We start from the raw sequence: 18,899 nt of genomic DNA, 5'->3' as shown, positions 1-18,899 counted from the left end.
CAGAGTCCCGAACATGCTCAGCAGGTGGGCTTCCAACTACGAGGAAATGGTCGGCAACGAAGATGTTCGCATTTTCCATAGGCGTCATCGAAAGGCGCTTGTGGTTCTTCGATGTGAATTGCCCAAACTCATCCACGCATATCATAAATCCGTATACATTACAGAGGTGCCGCGACAATTTTTATGGGGGCTGGCGGCAGAAGGAGCTGAGAATATTCTGCATTATCGGTGAAACGTAAGACTCTGGCACCAATATAAACCGTTGGAGAGCATCAGCAAGAAATAAGCTTGCTGGAGATGTACCATGACGTCGAAACGAGGTGGTCAGATCGAGATAGTTTGCATAGCTTTTGAGAATGCCACTAGCGTCAGAGAATGTCTGCGCACGGGTATTGCGCGCGTGCACAGGTAGTCTAGTGGTTTAACTTGCAAGCCCATCAAAGCTACTGAGCCGACAAGGAACTGCGCATGCATTCGCTGCTTGCGTACAACTAGCAGCCGGTGGTAGGGGTAACGGTATGCGGTAACGCCATGCTAGAACTTTCTAATGATCAGACTCAGTGTGCGTGAATCTCATCCAGCGGTCCACGCGTTCTGAATGATGATAATACCAAGGCAACAAAATAAAATTCAGATCCAATCGGCTAGGAACTGGGAGCTGATACAGAACAGGGTTGCCAAGAGGACTTTAGAGTATGCACCGAAACACCAAGAGCTACAGTGCTTCGGAAGGCTGTGCAGCAGGCATGCAGCGGCGGTGGGGATGGGAAATAACTTTTATTGCATTAAAAAGAAGGGTGACTGCGCGATCGGTTTTCGTGGGTGGGGTCCTCAGCTGACTCCGACGGCTTTTGCCATCCTGCATGCTACAGCTGACAGGCTACAGATGGACGGAGCGGCTTCCCATGAGGAGGTAGTAGGGTGAAATTTAGGTGATCGCTAGGATGTGGGGCTCCCACGTGGAGTGGTATAGAATGGGTTCGGCGCTGTCGCACGAGGAGTAGTGCGAGGGGTGTACCGGTGTTCTTCCCCTTTCTTTTGCAGTCAGAAAACCAGCAAGCGAGAACTACGACATTTTCAAGATTGACTTGGAGGAAGCATCCATCGAGAACGAGGTACAGTATAGGTTGCGACTCAATTAGTCACGCGTTCCGAAACTTCAAATCGAATCAGATTTGCTGTATCATGTTAGAGGTGATTACATAGATTACATACAGAAGGAGGTCCTTCAGCAAGTGACTGTATTGAAAAGTGGAACGTAATATCAAAGCCGGCGCAACGACATTCCTTGCTAGCTCTCAGCAATGACATCATAGGCGGCAGCTACTAGTGATAAAGGGACAAAAGATTTTCTGCACTGGCACCACTCCACAGCTTTCTCGTGGAGATGGTGAGGCTGTGTGGCTTCTGCTTGGGCCCGTAGAGGGTCATTAGAAAGCCGCGCACGCGCAGTGCGTATACACACACCTGGCAACGTTTTTGGCCTGCAGCGGTACCGCCTCATCGTGGACGTTACCACTGGCCTCCTGAAGGAGATCATAATCGTGGAGAGGGGCGAAACGCTGCTGCTGCGCCAGTCCTTCTATTGCTACGAGGCGCAGCGCTCTGGCGGCAAAGCGGGGCTCGGTGGTCCTTCTACTTCCGGCGCCTACATCTTCAGCCCAGCGGATGATGAGCCGTACGACCTTGGCATGCACGCGACGTACAGGATCATCAAGGTATATTCTAAGGCCGCCCGCTTCAAGTGATATTATCGGCTACAGTGAAGTGAACCATTACAGTGGCGGTAAAACCCAACAGAGTTGTTCGGTTTGGGGCTGCGGTTCTCTAACATGCGCAGCAAAGCATTGTATGTTCGAGACTCGGACGAAGAGGATGCTAGCGTTAGGTTTTCAACGCTAGATGGCGTATCCATGCGACACCGTAGCTGCCTAGAGCGAGCGGAAGAAGCGCATCAAAGTAGGTAAAGCATTGGTTTCGCGACACCTGCCATATTTCTTGCGTTCTTGTTTTCATCATTAGGACGAGAAGGGGAATGAAAGGCAGAGAGGTTAACCGGGACAAGGAGCCAGTTTTCTACCCTGCACTGGGAGAAAGGGATGGGGAAGGGGAAGTCGAGCAATGGCACTTTCGCCTGGACAGTGCAGGTTACCTATATCGTTGATGCATTTGAACGAGAGTCAGCGCAGGGACTTAGCTTTGTTTATGCGAGGCATAGCCGCGGAGTCCTACTAGCTCTTTCATCTTTGATCGGAGCAGCTATTTTCGAACTCTGCTGCCCGATCAAAAGCTTCCCGCGGTTTCCGACGGCGAAGGAACCTTTAACACGCACACCGAGCACGCCCGACGCAGCCAAACTCGGTTAACGCATGACAATTTTTTGCCGCGGCACCCAGAAAACGAGAATAGGAGGAGTAACGTCTTTGAAGATAGAGTGAGACCTGTCCAAGGATATTTAACCTCGTCGCCTTGGCGCTGAAACCAACACGAGCCGCAAGAGTGCCCGCGGCGATTCCGTAGCGAGTGCCCGTTTTGGTTGCTTACTGGCATGATGCATAAGAATCCTGGCCATGGCACTTCTCCGCACGACTGTAGCGTCTAGCGAAGAATGAATACGCCAGACGGAAGGCTACCGAGAAACCATGTCATTATTTGTAAATGGCTAACTACACTGCTTGAGGGGAAAAACTCGTCTCATCTTCCTTCTTGTTCCTTTCGTGCTGCGGGCGTTAGTGATTGCTTCTTTGTTGCCAAAGATTGTAGACATCGTGAGAAAAGCTATATCATATTCCAACGCTGCCTGGCACTTCTGAATGCTCATGTAGCTTGATGTAACTGTTTCTAGTCTGTATTATCGCAGAGGCTCTCATTCATGCCCCCTCTCTTCCCAACCCGACCTCTTCTTCTTCACGCTCTTGTTCAGCACGTCTGCACTGTGCTGGGCGAGACCTGGTAGACAACCAGAGTTCCGAACAGCCCTGAGGGTAAGGTAAAGTTTATTTTTTACTTTTTTGCGCTCTCACAGGGCCGAGTGGTACAGGAGATCCAGCAAGTGTTCGACTCATGGATCACCCAGGTCATCCGGCTCTACAGGGGCCTAGACATCATCGAATTCGAGTGGATGCTGGGACCCATCCCGGTCGAGTGAGGCCCTTGTATTTGAAGCGATGTGCTCCGACGCTTAGTAAACGAGCTCGAGAGGCTTGTTTATGTTTACATACGTGATGATATGCCCAGAAATACAATAATAACTGTCACTAAATGCCCAGGCCAGGGCTTGATAAGGTTGATGCCAGTTAAGAATGGAGCGGCAGCCGCAGATACGTTGATGATGCCTTATAGTTTCATAGTAGGTATTGACGCGAACCCATTAGCGAAGCTTTTGTTCTTGGAGGCACGCACATCGATACGAACGCAGCATGAGCAAGTCTTTCTGATGGACGCTATGTCGCGGGTAAGTGCAGTGTCATCAGACAGTGAGCGAGCTATTAAAGCTATGGCGAGAAGAGATCCCCTGATTATTTCCTTTTAAGCGCATTCGAACCCACCCCCACTTTCCACGAGTGAGGTAATTATGGCAGCCGACTGATACAAAAAGAGACTTCAAAATAGCCCAAAACCATTCAATGCACTTTGGTGTTCTTTTTGAAGCGGATGCATTGACTCGCAGCGGATATATACGCCGAGGCAAAGCTAAAAGCGAGCGACCACTGTGACCGTTGGGGCAGCTTGTTGCACCTATCAAAAGAAGCTATCCGTGTCTTTTCATGCCGTATGTGTCCGTGCCTTTTCAAAAATTTTACGGACCAGCAAATTTAAAAAATTTCGACCACCCGAGCGGCGTATTTCACATTTTATGCTTGATTACCTTATAAAAAGCGCGGTATGGGTAACAGACGTCGAAACCTGAGGCGGTGATCCGTTCGCTATTGTAATTGTTATTTATTTATATTTACATATACTGTTGGCTGTGAGGCTATGACAGGATTGGGACATAACGCGAAAAATAATAACAGGATCATTTGCGAATACTGCGCATAGAAATAAAGAATTCACCATATTCCACAAAATTCCCATTTCGTGCAATGTAATCGATTACACATCATAATATCTCAGATATATTATTATGGTTAAGAAATTCATTTCTTCTAAACACAAGTGCAATCAAATCAACTCAAGAAAAAAAGAGAGGCAAAGATTAAGCACTACATAGCCCCCAAGTGCAAAGGCAGAGGTATTCTGCGCACAGAACTCTTTTAGCGTCAACTGGAAAGGATGTTTTCAAGTGATGTTGAACTACTGGCCTTTTTGTAAGAATTAAAAGAAAGTAAGAATTAGCGTATACTTCATTAGGGGCTTGGTAACGATATTCATTGCTTGCTGTAAGGCGTTAACGCGTTTCTTGACTAAGTAACAGGAACTACTGATACCGAGGGAATTTCTTGAAAGCTGAACTAAGAATTTTAATCTGGTCAACTGCCGACGTTCGGCTATATAGGTGGCAGATTAGGCAGTCGCAGCATCTCTGTGGCAAAATCAGTGCCTGTATCCGGTCATTATGAGTATAGCTGCTCTTCTATTCAAGGTTTTTGAATAATTCAGTTTCTACGGGATCCCATGAAGTGTTGTAATATTCCAGTGTTGGTCGTATATCGGTAAAATAGGCTAATAATTTTGCAGATTGCGAAGCAAGTTTTTATCATCGACGCCAAAAACCCGTTTCTTTATCTAAATAAATTTTCAAAACACGCTTTCTTAAGCTTAAATCCCGAGAAATGATGAGCCGAGCTCGTAACTGTCCTGTGCACTTCGTTCAGTGAACATACGTTTCCTTCTTGTCCGCGCTTTTTTCGCGCATCTAAGAGTATGTACGTCTTCCATAACAGTAATCACTGTCATGTTCTTTCTTGTCCGTGACCAGCAGAACCGCTGTTTTTTCCACATTTATGTTAATTTTCGAATTCTCGCACCATTTTTTGACTGCTACGGGAGCACCAGCAAGCGGTTATTGGTTATCTTTATTATTTATTACACTGTAGAGCAGGAAGTCGTCCGCGAAAAGTCGTGGTTCAGCACACTACACAAAAAGCGTAATTCAGCGTCCTCACCTCGGGTTTTGGCCGCTCCGGCTGCTGCAAGGATAACGACTGGGCTAACTGACAAAATGGCAACTTGACGAATTATCAATGAAACGCTTTGGTGCGACGAATAAAAAAGAAAAAAAAAGCGTAGACCACTTGAATGCGATCTTTGTCAATTCATAATGGTTATGCCAGCATCGATTCTGGATACGAACCACTTAAAGCAGTTCGACGGAGAGCAGGGCAAAAAAAAAAATTGACGAAGGGACCTTCTTGAAACATAAATAAAAATCAGGAAAAATTGTTAATCTTTGCAAAAAAAAATCGCCGCAGAATGTGAAGGCAGTTGCAAAAATTGAGAGTTTTGTTCAAGTTTAAATCTGTTCACGCCTCAACCAAAACAATGTGCCACCACATTTTCTTCGAACGGTCCCGTAATGCTGCAGCGACCACTTGGCGCACTAAATTTAGCTCACTGAGTTTCGGAGACACCATCCGCTGAGCTGAGAAGTTTTGCCATAAACAGGATACAGGCCAGACTCCCAGAGGTTTTGCTCGAAGTCCAATCTGTTAACAACCGGAGCCTCTCTCAGACGACGCTGCCTCCAACTAGATTAGGCCGCTCCTCTGGGAGAATTGAAGAATTCGCACGAACCTTTCCTTCACAAGCCAGCACCGGGGCCCGTTACTTAGTCAAAATGTTATCTGAGAAACGTTGGGCCTACAACAACTGACCGTTTGAAGCACATAACGTGTAGTACTTTCCCGCTTTTCGGCGAAATGCAAGGGTGGTTTCTGCTGTAAAGCCTAGCAACCCTTTCTTTACCCTGGATTATTTTCTTCTTCTAAGCTCTACTGGTTACGTTTGCTTTTAGTCTTCAACTTCCGCACAGTTAGCTTTTGTGACATAGAGAACGTGTTTTCCTTCTTACGACTTTGACATCCCCTTGACAAACTTCGCATGTGATCTTCGCATTAGGTTCGATTTCCTGAAAGCGAAAAGAAATAGCTGGCATTCCGTACTAGTGCTAAAATCAGCATCGTGCATTTAATAAAATACTGCTTCCTTGAAACATCACTTTCCCTGCAGGAGTCGACGAAGCAAGTTCGTGGGCCGCGAGATCGTTACGCGTTTCACGACGAACCTTCTCAACGACGGCATCTTCTACACGGACTCCAACGGCCGAACAACGATTGAGAGGAGGTACTCACGCGGGCTGTGAGCGGCGCGACCCACGTGGAAACGGTCAGACGACCGGCAAGGATTTGTAGACCGACGTTGTGTTGACGGCAACGCGCACGCGCTGATAGCGCTGAGCACGCGAGGACTCTCCCACGTCTGGATTATTGCGCCTTCTGTTTAACAGTAACGGTACATCGTATGTGTCGTTGTCGAAAGCAACTCTCTCTTGTAATCGAGCTGCCAGTGCACAGTACTTCGATCGGTGAGGAGGTCAAGAGATTTAGGCAAATAGAGTAAACATTATGTGGTTCCATGGTTCAGTGGCGCTCAAGCCGTATAATGCACACATCAGCTGGTTAATACTTGCTGTTTTCTAAAATTTGTTTTCTTTGACTTCTGGTCTTCATCGAATCTATTTCGCAATGCGCCACCGAACCAATAACAGTTGGATTCTCGTCGTTGCCCGGCTGAGGTTGATGCCTTTACGCGGGGATTGGCACATAAGTTTTGCACTTGCCGAATGAAACTTTAACCTGCATACCCTTCGAATTTCCCCACTAAATATCGGTCTGAGCGGTGACATTCGCCTGGAATATCCCGACATCCAGTGGCCTCTAATTAATTATGGAAGGACTAAAACAAATGCAGCACCACCTTTTTCGACGCCGCGCGTGCATTTCCCAGGCGGGTATGTATATAAACAGTGCTAGTTCGCCACATCGGCGTTGGTGTGCGTGATTTGGAGGCGGCCTATAGAAAGTGCCGACTGCTGCACGGAAACAGCGAATGAATATAAGCACTACTCAGAGCTTTTAGAAAGCGACTTGGCTGTACATCGTTTAGCCCGCATCAGGCTATCAGTGAAGGACGTTAAATATAAAGCCTGCTAACGTTTTTGCCAATACCGTGCTTAAGTACGCACTAGATATTTGTCGGCTGCCGACAGTTTGGCCGCTCAGACCTACATGTACGCACTGCTGAGTTTAAGAAGCGAGCCCAGTGGCCTAACAGGCATACGAATAAGTGGCCTTTCTCCTATGGCGACGCAATGCGACTTTCTCCTATGGTGACGCGTGCGAACGAAGTGTGGCTGCATTGCATGATGCCGTGATTATCAGCCTGGCTAAGCTCAGGCGTGCCATGCTGTCTCAATTTGGCTTGTTTTTGCGCAATCATAGCCTTGCGAAGTCAAGCCAATGTTTTTGGCCCTAAAACATGGAAGCCACTTCATGCATTTCAATCGGTGTATTGTACCCAAACATTTGCAGTCTCTCTCGTCGCCGAGAGTCAGTATGAAATGCTTTGCCGGACTGGCGGCGCATTTATGGGGCGGGCCACAGATGGTTCAAGCGGCGCACTCGAGTTGGACTTCGCCAGGTCATGCATGTGTTTAGAGAGGCGTTCTCCCTCTTTTCTTCAGCCTGTGCAAAGCTTTCCTCCGCCTTCGCGCACGCCCATATGCAGCTGCCGTAGCCGATCAGTCGAGCGCTTCCATGCTCGGGCGTCAGACCACTCACTTAGGGAGACTACACATTAGCTCCGCCGGCCTGGCTTAGATGGTGACATCCCCGCCCAACACTGCCTGAAACGGCCCATAAAATTAGCAGGCCACCACACAGACCCCAGCTTTCATTTGGAGGAAGAAGTTAGGAGAAAAGGTAAGGCACGGTAGATGGATCACTCTCAATAAACATCGGAACAATGCCGTGAGGGAAGAGAAGAAGTGGGTAGAAGAGGGAAAGAGAGGAGAGCGAGAAATGGGTGCCAAAAATATTCATCAGGCGAGCGCATATCGCGACAGTCAGCGCGCATTTTCTTTCGTCGTAACCACTTTTTCCTCGCAACTCATAGCGCTCCCTAGCTGGGGTGGCCGAGTGCGCAGTTGCGAGCTGGGAACTGGAATGGCCGATCACTCTGGAAAACATCACATCATCACCACCACCAGCTCAGCTATGCCCACTGCAGGACAAATGATTCGTCCATGGATTTCGAATTAACCCTGTCCTGGCCCAGCTGCGGCCGCCCTATTACCTCAAGCTTCCTCATTCTATCTGCTTACCTGAGTCTGCATGCCTTCCTCTGTGAAGTTTGTTTTCGCTACCCCAAGGGACCATCAGTAATTTGCAATCCGCAATAATGCCCTGCCCATGGTCATTTATTCTCCTTGATTTCAACTACCGTACCATTAACTCGCGCTTATTCCCTGATCATTCCGCTCTCTTCCTGTCTCTTAATGTTACACATTCCGTTTTCTTTCCCATAACTGGCTACGTGGTCCTTCATTTAAATTGAAACCTTTTCGTTAGCCTTTACGCGTATGCCCCACAGGTGAGTACTGGTACTGGTAATGGGTGGTGCTACGTTGCTGTTTACGACCTAGAGTATTTGCCAAATTCTCTCAACCCCATTCATAGTCTCCCTCTCATGGTCCGGATCTGCGGTCTGTTTGAGTTAGATTGATGTATTCGTTTACCACGTCCAATACCTCGGCGCTTATCGTGAACTGTTGGTCCTCTCCAAGACTGTTCATCATTACTTCAGTCTTCATACTAATTCTTTGTCCCACCGTCCCGCTTTGAGTGTTTAAGCCATGAATTATGCGCTGGAGTTTTTTTAGTTACTTGAAGGGCAATGTCATCCGCAAATAGGATATTACTGAGGTGTTCTTCATCAAAGTTTATATGCAGCTTCCCACAGTCCAATCATCTGAATACCTCTTGCAAACATGAGTTGAACAGCCGCGAGCATAGACTGCCACCCCATTCCTAACACTGCGCATAGCCCTATAAAAATAGCTTCTTTTCCAGCGCGCTCTTCTCTCTTCCTTTCTCTTTCTTCCTCAACCTTGAGCCCGACAGTTACGGTGCAGCCGGCTTCTTTCATTTTATTTTTCCGATAACAAATATTACCAACATCAACACCATGGTATGGTTCCCATGCCAATCATGCGTTGGAAATTTATACGTTTAGAGGCCGGCGGCAAGTGGTGCTTCAAAAGCTGGTGCTTCAATGATTCGATGCCTGCACCGCCGCAGTGACACCCATTGTTCGATCGGGAGACGTCATTCTGAGTCACACGGATTGCACACTCCTGTTATGAACACACGAAGCTTCTAAATTTCTGCCTGAAATAAGATTTAGATGCTTGGAAGCAGTGCAGAACGGTCTTGTGGCCCAGAAAGCCGAAAATGCTGCCTTCTGGAATGATATTGCGGTGTCGCAACATAGGCTTTCTGCCGCAAAATAGCGCAAGAGTCTCCGCTCTGAACGCCGACGCAGAACACCGAGTACCTAAGGCAACCTAAAGCTACCACCTCTGAAACACCATCTGTTATCCGTGCACTAATCTACTCTAGCGAGCCGCACATTCAGCTGCAACGTAACTTACGTGCCACAAGCACGTGTACGTGTTGTTACTGTGATGGCCAGGGGGTTGTTTAGGGTGCCAGGTCTAAGTGGCTGTTCGCTGCTCACTGCGTGGTGGCGTCACTTCGAATCCAGCTGAAAATTTTTTTTTCCCATCTACGAACACAGTTATGAAGAAAATTTTAGCGTCAGGTTTTGCAGTTGTTTCCGTGACAATTTCGCTGCGATTTCGGGACGACAGATCGCCGAGAACGCCGAGAACGGGGAGAAAAGATAGCCGAGGACCGGAGCTAAAATATTTAGGTACTTATTACCTTACACAGGTAGTTGGCGTCTACCAGTGGCACGGAAAACAGTGTTGAACGGTATGGCAGTGTATAGTTTACCAAATTTTCCAGATGAAAGGTCATTCCAGGACCCACGCCTATTTTTCTTTTCAACCATTCTTGCTCGTTAATATGCGCTTGTTAGAAGAGTATTGTTTTGATCCTGAATGAATTAACAAACTCAGTTCCAAGAGCACAACACAAAAGAGTGCGGCACAGAATGAAACACAGGCACCAACTTCCTCCTCGGCGTCACCACGAGTGCACTATGAAAGAGACATATTTCTGAAGAGACACCCGCACAACGTCTACACGTACGTACCATGGCCCTGCGTGCGCTCACTAGGTAGATAATTATTCACTTCCCCTTTTTAATGGGGTGGTGGCAAGTGTCACCTAAAGCCATTAATTCCTAGCATGCTCAATATGTTCGGATTAACTGCCAATTTTTTTCCCATTACTAAACTACCCTCTACACCTTCTCCACCAATCCTCTAGTCGTCTCTTACTTGCCCCTGCATCGTTACAGTGTCACCTTCAGGAACATATAGACAGAGACGCAAAGTGTTCAACTAATTGAGTGCCTGACATTTTTTTTTTTTGTTACGACTAATTGCCAGTGAGCGCAACTCACTCTGAGGAAACGTGAAGCTGTTGGACAAGACAATATTTCCTTCACGCACAGACAAGTTTTCGTGCGTCCCTGCGTTCGCCAGTGTCGCATTGTGGAGTCAGTTTTGTCTTTTTCATAACGCGCTCTTTTCGCAGGCGTGGACCCACGGCAAGGAAAGGAAACGATAACTGGAGCTCCACGGCTTCGCAGTACTATCCTGTTGTGTCTTGGGTATACATCAAGGTAAGCTGCTGTTGACAGCTCTAATTCAGAATACAATGCATTCGCACTTGATCAGGCACGCAGTGTTTCCTTCACATTAGCGTACGCTAAGTGTTTCCTTCACATTAGCGTCGAACCTATCGACGCAACTTTCGGTTCCTCCTCTCTTACCGCACCTGACAGGACGTGGTTCGAAACATACAAATGACCATCCTACCAGACGCGGCACAAGGGACAGCCAGTCTCCACGACGGGGAGCTTGAACTCATGGTAATGTGGTCAGTCATTATTAAGTTCTGAAAAGCGCCGCACTGTTTCAACGCGTGCTGAAATGTCCAGGGGTGGTATGCCAGCTCCTGGCTCGATACGGACCTATGCCGTCATGCTCACTGATCGGGCTCACTCTGTTTTCTAGCCCATGATGCCAGCAGTTACTATTGGTATGCTCAGGTGTGCGGACACTATAGTCGGATACAACTTAAGTCTGCAGTGAAGCTCCGCCCACATTCAGCCTCCGCGCACAGAATTCCTACGCGACAAAAAGTAGTACGCAGCTTAAACGTTTCTTGTTACCTAAACAAGAAGCTTATCACAAGAAAAAAAATTATAAGCTCTAGAATTTTGACCCGTGGATTGTTTGATATAGTCAAGCATTAAAAAGCTGATTTTGTTTAGAGTTGCGGTTGGCCAGCGGAGTAATACAAGACGGCGCGGACCGTGGCCCAGTGTTGGCAACTGCTGTTTTTTTTTTTTAAGTTGTATCCTACTATAAATGTTTAATCACTACGGCTATCGACAAAATGCACTTTCATGGCTGTACTACATGTAACGGATTAATAAATTGATCACTGTATACACTCAGTGCACCAGTGATGCGGCCGTACGAAGTGGGGGAGAGGGGGGGGAGCACGTTTTGTTACTATGCACGTGCTTTCCAAGCGTCCATGAGCGAGCCGTACGTTTATGTAGAGCAGCGGCCCACTAGTCCAACGCTCTGCAAGGCGAGGGCCCTCGTTAACATTCTCGCCCATCTCTATGTGTTACTGCAAAGTCCCGGTAGAGGTCGCCACACGTGTACGCACCCCTTCCTCTTGTTATAGCGCCATAGCGACACCGAGCGAGCGGGGCTGCAAGGTTATCACAGCGGTACTCGGACCTGCCTACAGATTCCACGTCAGCGTCGTTTAATAAGACAGAATGCATGCGATAAGCACAGACTGCATCTTTGTCAGCAGAAAAAACCTGCTTTCCCACGACAACTTCCTGTCGCGCTCCAAAATCGCAACGCAAAAAGCGCAATGTACTGCTCGCAGTCGGACAATGACAATCCACGTTTCGAGCCCTCGTTTGCGGCTATATTCGAGCGAAGCTGGGCAAGGGCAAGCCGGTAATATAATATGGCCGCTTGACCTGAACTTGAAACTTGTAGGAGCCGCACATTATGGCCGCCCGGCACTACGAAGTTGAAGTACAGACACCATATTGTATCAAGCAGCTCGAGCCCCGACAATCGCAGTTGTTTCCCAAAACGACTGGCCCAATCGCACACCTGTGCACATTAGAGAGCGGGTGCCGTCATAGACATGAACTGAATACTGGTTCCGCTAAAGGACACCTCGCCCAAACGCAGTGTACAAGATGCTTAGGCTCCGCTGCGCATGATATTCCGGCGATGACCAGAAGTTGCAACTGCGCCAGAAGCTGCAGCTGCACCAGGCATGACGCGCACAGTTTACTAGCGTGATCTTGAATGTCAGTAAATATGGGCATCTGTACATTTATAGGCGGGACAAAACAGTAGCTTGCATTTTTGCACGCTCTCTTTTCAAATAGTTGTTTATGACGCAATTTAACATGCAAAATGTGTAGATAAGGCAATATGCAAACTAGCCTCCAATTTGCATTGACACAGACAAAGGAAAAGTGCTGCAAAGGACTTCCAAAGTTTTTCGTCCACAAATTTAGACGCTCAGTGTCGTTCCCTTGTTCCGATGCGTCGTTGTTTTTATGAGCAATTACTGCACAAAATGTCAAGAACTTGCGTCTGCGAGGATGAACTTGTTCCCTCTTACTTCGCTCGCATCTGCGCATGTCTCTGCCATTCTAGCTTTCTCGCTGTGCACGCGCATGAAATTTGCGCGCGCGGTTGGCTATGCCGGGTCGCAGGTGCACCGACGGCTGGTGGAGGACGACGGCTGCGGCCTGGGCGAGGTGCTGAACGACACGTCCGTGGTGCGCGGTCGCCACTGGGTGCACTTGGGCAACGCCGGGTGGAGCAGCATGCGTCAGCGGGCGCTGCAGCTCGTCTACTCCCCCGTGTTCGCATACGCCAAGATGAGCAGCGAGTCCGTCGACGGCGCGCTCGCCAAAGGAAACGTGAGCACACTGCAGTGTGGGGACGCGGTATTACGGCAAGTTCTCGTATAAATCGAGAACGGTGCGCACGGCTCATTTGGTTAATGGTAACGGCGTAAGATTAGAAGGGTGCCACAGTCACCTGCGGCAGCTGCATGGAGCCAGTGCTGTGATTTTGCATGGGCGCCGAATAAGTATGTTCGATTACGCTGTGAAACGACAAAAAATGCGGTGTCGGCCCCCGCTCCACCCACAGAAAGGAAGATCGAGGTCGAAGATAAAAGCAAACAGAAAGCAAACAGTCATGGATGTAAGTTTTCAGTACGCGGGTTCGAGGAATATAATAAATAAAATTATGCGCTCAGAGAAAAACATTTACATGTAAAGCCTGGAAGCGCGAAGGTACTTACATGCGTGCTCCATCAGCTGGAACGAATACGAGCTGACTGGGCGTCGAGAAAAGGCAGAAATGTGTTTTTCACACGAGCCCGCATGAAGCACTCTTTTGGGATTTCAGACAGCGTTGAATAAGCAGCAAATATGCGAGAAGAAAAAAACTGCAGTTACGAGATCTGTTCTATCTACCGAAACGTCCTTTTACGCCGACCATGTGGGATGCATTTTTATAAAACAACGATAGGAAGCAGATAGTGTAAATGTATAGTGCAAGCAAAAAGAACGCGTATTAGACAGCGCAAAAAGAGACTGGATGGTCATGATTCAAGCGCCTGAGTCAGAAAGCATAAGGCGTTATGCAAGGGCACTTGAAAAAGCGAATCTTGTGGCGTTCACCTGCGCAGCACAATTTTGTGGGTTCGGTCTCCGGCCGTGGCGACAGCTTCAAAATCGAGGCAAAATATACAAGCGCACGGGTACTGAGGTTTTGGCATACGCCACGTAGTCACTTGTCTTATGAACGGTAACAATGAGTTTCCAAAGCCGCTAGGAGAGACGAAAGGTTTCCATGAAATCACTGACTCGCACATGAGGTCGTGATCCGACTACCTGACCCGTTTGCGACTATAAACATCTTTCCCATGCGCTTTACCTCCAAGGCCGCGCTGCCACTTTGTTCAGGGAGCGATGCTGTCATGCTTAGCATCAGTCTCTTGCTGCCGGCTGTACTGGCTTATATAGGAAGGACGTGAAATCAGGATGCAGATCAGAAACGGTGTTGCTGCTGCATGCCAATGCAGAGCGCGCCCAACAGCTTGCCATTTGAAGCTCAGGCGTGCTAAATATATAATAAAAAGCTTAAGGATAACTACCGCCCCTTCCAGTAATGTCAGGAGCTGCGCCACTAACCGTGGAGGAAGAATTGCCAGGCGCTGCGGATACCTCATCGCGCGGGATTGCTGCAAAGGCAGCCATAATACTGGAGAGTGGTGCTTACGTGGCCATCCCTCAAGTCGGTCATCGTGCCGTTTATCGACCTCAAAGCTTTTTCGAAAGTAGAAGCGTGCGCGTTGTATGGTTTACGATTGCCGGCTTTCAGCAGCCGTCGTCTGTCACCTTTTTGGAGATGGACATGGAAGTGGTAAAGCGACGCTCGCAAAGACCAGCACCGATGGCACGGAGTAGGCTTTTTCGTCGTATACTTAACCGTGCTACCCGCGAGTCTGTTCACCTCACCGGCGTGGCCTCTGTTGGCGCAGTTCTCGGGCCTGCGCGAGGAGCTGCCGGAGAACGTGCACCTTCTGACGCTGGAGGCGCTTTCGGCCTCCCGGTTACTGCTGCGACTCGAGCACCTGCTACTCGAGAAGGAAGACAAGGAGGCCAATGATAAGGCCATCCCAATAACGGTAAACGTACTCTTTCACCACTCCAACACACCACTCTGCAGGCCGTCCCGTCCGCAGGGCGCATTCATATCGAGACTGCCTGAAAGCTTAGTGGGATGCAGATCAGTAAACAAAAGTTTTTCCTGTTCCTCTTTAGCAAACTGTGGGACGTGCTCAATGACGAACTGCATAGAAAAGAGCGCATGATGAGAAACAAGTGGACCATTTATGAACTCTATTGCACATTGCAGCAAGAAATCTGCAAAAGTAAGTAGGTTAATTCGACGTGAATGAACGAAAAGTATCGCTAAATTTAAAAACAACCCCACCAGAAACCTGCTTTGATCATTTTCACTTTGGTTTGCATGAAATGTTTACTTTCACAACCATGCGCTGTGGACCCAAAATTATTTTCTTGGACTAGAACTTATAGCCAGAAATTTTAGACAAAAGCATTTTTGTACGGGAAATAGTACATGAACGCAAGTTTTGCATAGATTGTAAGGTTTCACGATAACAATCCCTATATACCGGCAAATCTCCCCTCGGCAGGGTTGCATTATTTTGATATTAACGTTTCTGCTATCGTCAAAAAACACTCTCCATTAAAAACACTCTCCACTATCCATTCTATGGCAGTCTTAACTGCTCGATGGAAAAGCATTAAAAGAAAAGTTTTGTTACGCATCGAAAGAATGGACCATTACCTTCAATATTTCCATAACAGTACCTCACAATGTTCCAAGATTCAAAATTATTGTTCAAGAATCCTGTAGTTGAGTCGTCTGGAAACAAACGCAACTGGACGCGTGTATTTTTTTCTATTTTTTTCCCCGTCACTCGGTCGCAATACGATTTTTTTCATTACTCCTAGTGATGAAAAAAAAAGTCCCGGCATGGTTTAGCTTTAGCTTTGGTTAAACCTGGTGTGTAAGCGAAAGCTTCGCTGCATGGCTACGCAAAGAGCGCAGCTTGTGGTTGAAGCAATGACGAGACTCATAATTTGCTTGGAAAGACATTTTTTTACTGCTCTTTTTTTTTTGCTTGGTTATCCCTAGTAAAACTGTTCTGTGGCCCGCAGCCTGCTGTCGGCGTTCTGTCAATCGTTCTTCACGCTCGTCTTCAGTTTCGGCTGCATGCTTCCTCTTTTCACGCTGTCGTTTCAATGTGGCAGCTCGGCGAGCCACCACAGCCGGGTTCTCCTCTTCTTCCATCGCTGCGCCGCAGTGCACGGCGAAGCTCTCCTCGCCTACATGTATATATACCAGTCGACCACGTGTTACGACGTCATCACCGCGCCATCGCGTGACGTCACAATCACGTCACTCCATCAAATGACAACACACCATGGCTCTACTGTGCTGGCTTGAAGGTGAAATCTGCCCGGTCGCTAAAGGCTGCTCTAGGTAGCGCAGTGAACTTTCTCTTTTCAAAACCTCGAGATTCAAGCAACTCAACCCACGTTTTTCTTTCTTCATCTTCAGATCGCAGTGAAATTTTTTCGATTCTTGCCTGTAATGAAAGAGTTCCAGATTCAAGCAGTCCGAGGCCAGCATTGAGTTCGAACATCATGCAGGAGAGGCTTGGTGGAGAGGCTCGGTGTTTTCAGACTGTGGTACTCACGTTACCATTTTGGGCACAAGCGGTCAAAAATTTGGCTTTTGCAAAGTGGGATTGTTTACAGTACACAACATAGTGTCGCACCAGAAAATGATCCGGTCGAAGATAATAGATATTCTGATTCATAGAACCATCCTCTCGTGGTTTCGTGGTACTTGATAGTGGCTGAATTTCTTTTCTAATATTTGGTTCGTAAACTGACATGACAGTTACATCTGGTTCTTTCAATGTGCCAAAAAACAAGGTATGCTGCTTGGTGTTACAGTGAAACAATATGTACTACTGAACTTTCGTTATCGGTTCGTGAACAAGGCTCTCATGCAGGAGCCGAAACGGCATCGAAAACTTTAGCCACCATTTCTAGGTCAGTACACAGCTTTCATTTACACCGGTACGCGCACTGCCCTAAATTTCGTCCTTCAACATAAGTGCGACTGGAATGCCAGATGGTACGCAACAGCTATATAGGCGGCCACGTGGCTGACCCACGGTGCTTGACCGCTGCAGCGCCTGCTCAAGGGCAACCACTTGGAGGACGTGCGTGAGGCGAGCCTGAGCGGCCACATGCTGCTGGACGAGATGCGCCGCTTCCAGTGGCGCCAGACGCAGACCTCAGCCGGGAGCTCTGTGCTCGGCGGTTCGGGCTTAGTACGCGACCAGGAGGGCTACAAGGTGCGCCTGGCGGACGGGCGCATCAGGACCTACTACGCAACGCTCGTGCCAAAGAGCTAAGGGCCGCAGCACTTCTCCTCTCCAGTCTTCCATCTTAAAATGCGTGTACAGGACCGACTTCACACCTCTGACGGAATAAAACCCCTTTGAGGAAGATTTAAGCCGGTTTTGGTCACTGCATGTCGCTCGCTCGATAAAAAGAAAAAAAAAACCTTGTTCTTGCCTGCCAGTACAGTCGCAAGTGCCTGTACTCGTTAAACTATGTAGGGTGTTTCAGGGAAGCCTGCCACTAATTTTTAAAAATTAAATTTTTGAGCTTAGGAGAAGCTTCTTGCGGCTTATAGTAATACCAGTGTTGGTGAATACCAGAAAAGAAAGGAATCGTGTTAACTAGTAAACTGATTAACTAAATTCTTATAGATGATAACCTTTTAGCTATTATAGGTAGGTGTCTGGTTGCTATTAGAGGTTTGTAGCCGGCCATTAGTAATCTCCATATTAGGTTTTAGAATTTCGAAAACGCGATTACCCCAACCGCTGCAGTTCAACATAGTTTGGCCATTTACAACGCTCTGCGCTCACCGCAGGAACGCAATTTTCGATTTATAGAGAAATGGTCACACTTTGTTGAGCCGCAGCGGCGAGTTTAATCGCGTTTTCGAAATTCTGGTGATGGTGAATTTTAATGGCGCAAGGGCAGCTTGGCTGAAAAGTGCCAAGGCACAAGGTATTTCTTATCACACGGTGTGGTCAAAGACAGGTCTTTCAAGCGTTTCACCCTGCAGAAACCAAGAACCAGCCCATTGGAATGCTTTTACCCACTGTATCATCGGTGGATACGCTGCGGTACAGGGAATCGAACCCCTGAACTCGCGCAGACGAGGTGGATGCTCAAACTCTGAGGCTACGTTGTTTTCGAAATTCTAAAAACTAATATGGCTATTGCTAATGGCTAGCCACGAATCTCTAGTTGTAACCCAGGAGCCTATCTGTAACAGTTGAAAAGTTGACAATTAGAATTTAGTTAATCACTTCACTAGTTAGCATGACTGATATGGTTTGTGATGTGCGCAGACCCTGGTATTAGTACGCCGCAAAAAGCGTCTCTTTACCTAAAAACAAAACTTTTTAAATGATTAGTGGTGGGCTTCCATGAAACCCCTGGTATAGTTCAACAAGAACAGGCACTTGCAGTTATGCTGGGAGCGCAGGCAGTTCCAACTGCGCTGGCACACACGAACAAAGTTTATTCTTTTTGAGCCAATTATAAACACCCTGCACTCGAGTTAACCTATAAGGGAGTAAAAAGGAGTAATAGGTCCCCTAGGACTCTTCTTAATAGGGGCAGGGTATGCTGCTCATGCCATGGGGCAGATTAACATCACTAAAATGTGGAATACTTACGGTTGACAACTGAAGCAGATCCCATCTTCAAAACGTGCGAAGTTCTTGTAGCTGCCGAGGTTTTAACACGGGTTTCAATCTCCTTTAATTCTAAGCTAAATACCTTTGGAGCCACGGTTAAAAGTTTTGTTCCAATGTTAACAACAAGTTACTATGATTTGAGGTGGGAATATGCCTCCGCTGCCAAGAACAATGCATTCCGTATATTAGGCGCTTGAAATCTACCCCGAGGCTAAGGAAGTCTACTCTCCCCTAATAGAGAGTTAACTAGAATCC

The 18,899-nt window shown here is 47.6% G+C and overlaps 1 protein-coding gene across 2 annotated transcripts in view; it reads left to right on the top strand.

The window, feature by feature from the left end:
* LOC149351830 (lysosomal alpha-mannosidase-like) overlaps positions 1–17,375 on the top strand; it is a 123,680-nt gene extending 106,305 nt beyond the window's left edge. The window contains exons 16-24 of one of the 2 annotated variants that reach the window (XM_089577097.1): positions 1,045–1,115; positions 1,491–1,718; positions 3,026–3,144; positions 6,172–6,285; positions 10,725–10,812; positions 10,975–11,061; positions 12,958–13,167; positions 14,802–14,948; positions 17,055–17,375. In XM_089577097.1, the coding sequence (XP_089433223.1) occupies positions 1,045–1,115; positions 1,491–1,718; positions 3,026–3,144; positions 6,172–6,285; positions 10,725–10,812; positions 10,975–11,061; positions 12,958–13,167; positions 14,802–14,948; positions 17,055–17,279 (1,289 nt within the window). In that variant the 3' untranslated portion in view covers positions 17,280–17,375. The remainder of the gene's footprint in view (positions 1–1,044; positions 1,116–1,490; positions 1,719–3,025; positions 3,145–6,171; positions 6,286–10,724; positions 10,813–10,974; positions 11,062–12,957; positions 13,168–14,801; positions 14,949–17,054) is intronic. The other variant, XM_089577098.1, reaches the window with a different exon arrangement.
* Positions 17,376–18,899: the final 1,524 nt, after the last annotated feature.

The sequence above is a fragment of the Amblyomma mixtum genome, chromosome 3, assembly GCF_055824585.1.
Source record: "Amblyomma mixtum isolate Tamu chromosome 3, ASM5582458v1, whole genome shotgun sequence".
NCBI classification, from domain to species: domain Eukaryota; kingdom Metazoa; phylum Arthropoda; class Arachnida; order Ixodida; family Ixodidae; genus Amblyomma; species Amblyomma mixtum.
This window is presented reverse-complemented; position numbering and strand designations above follow the sequence as displayed.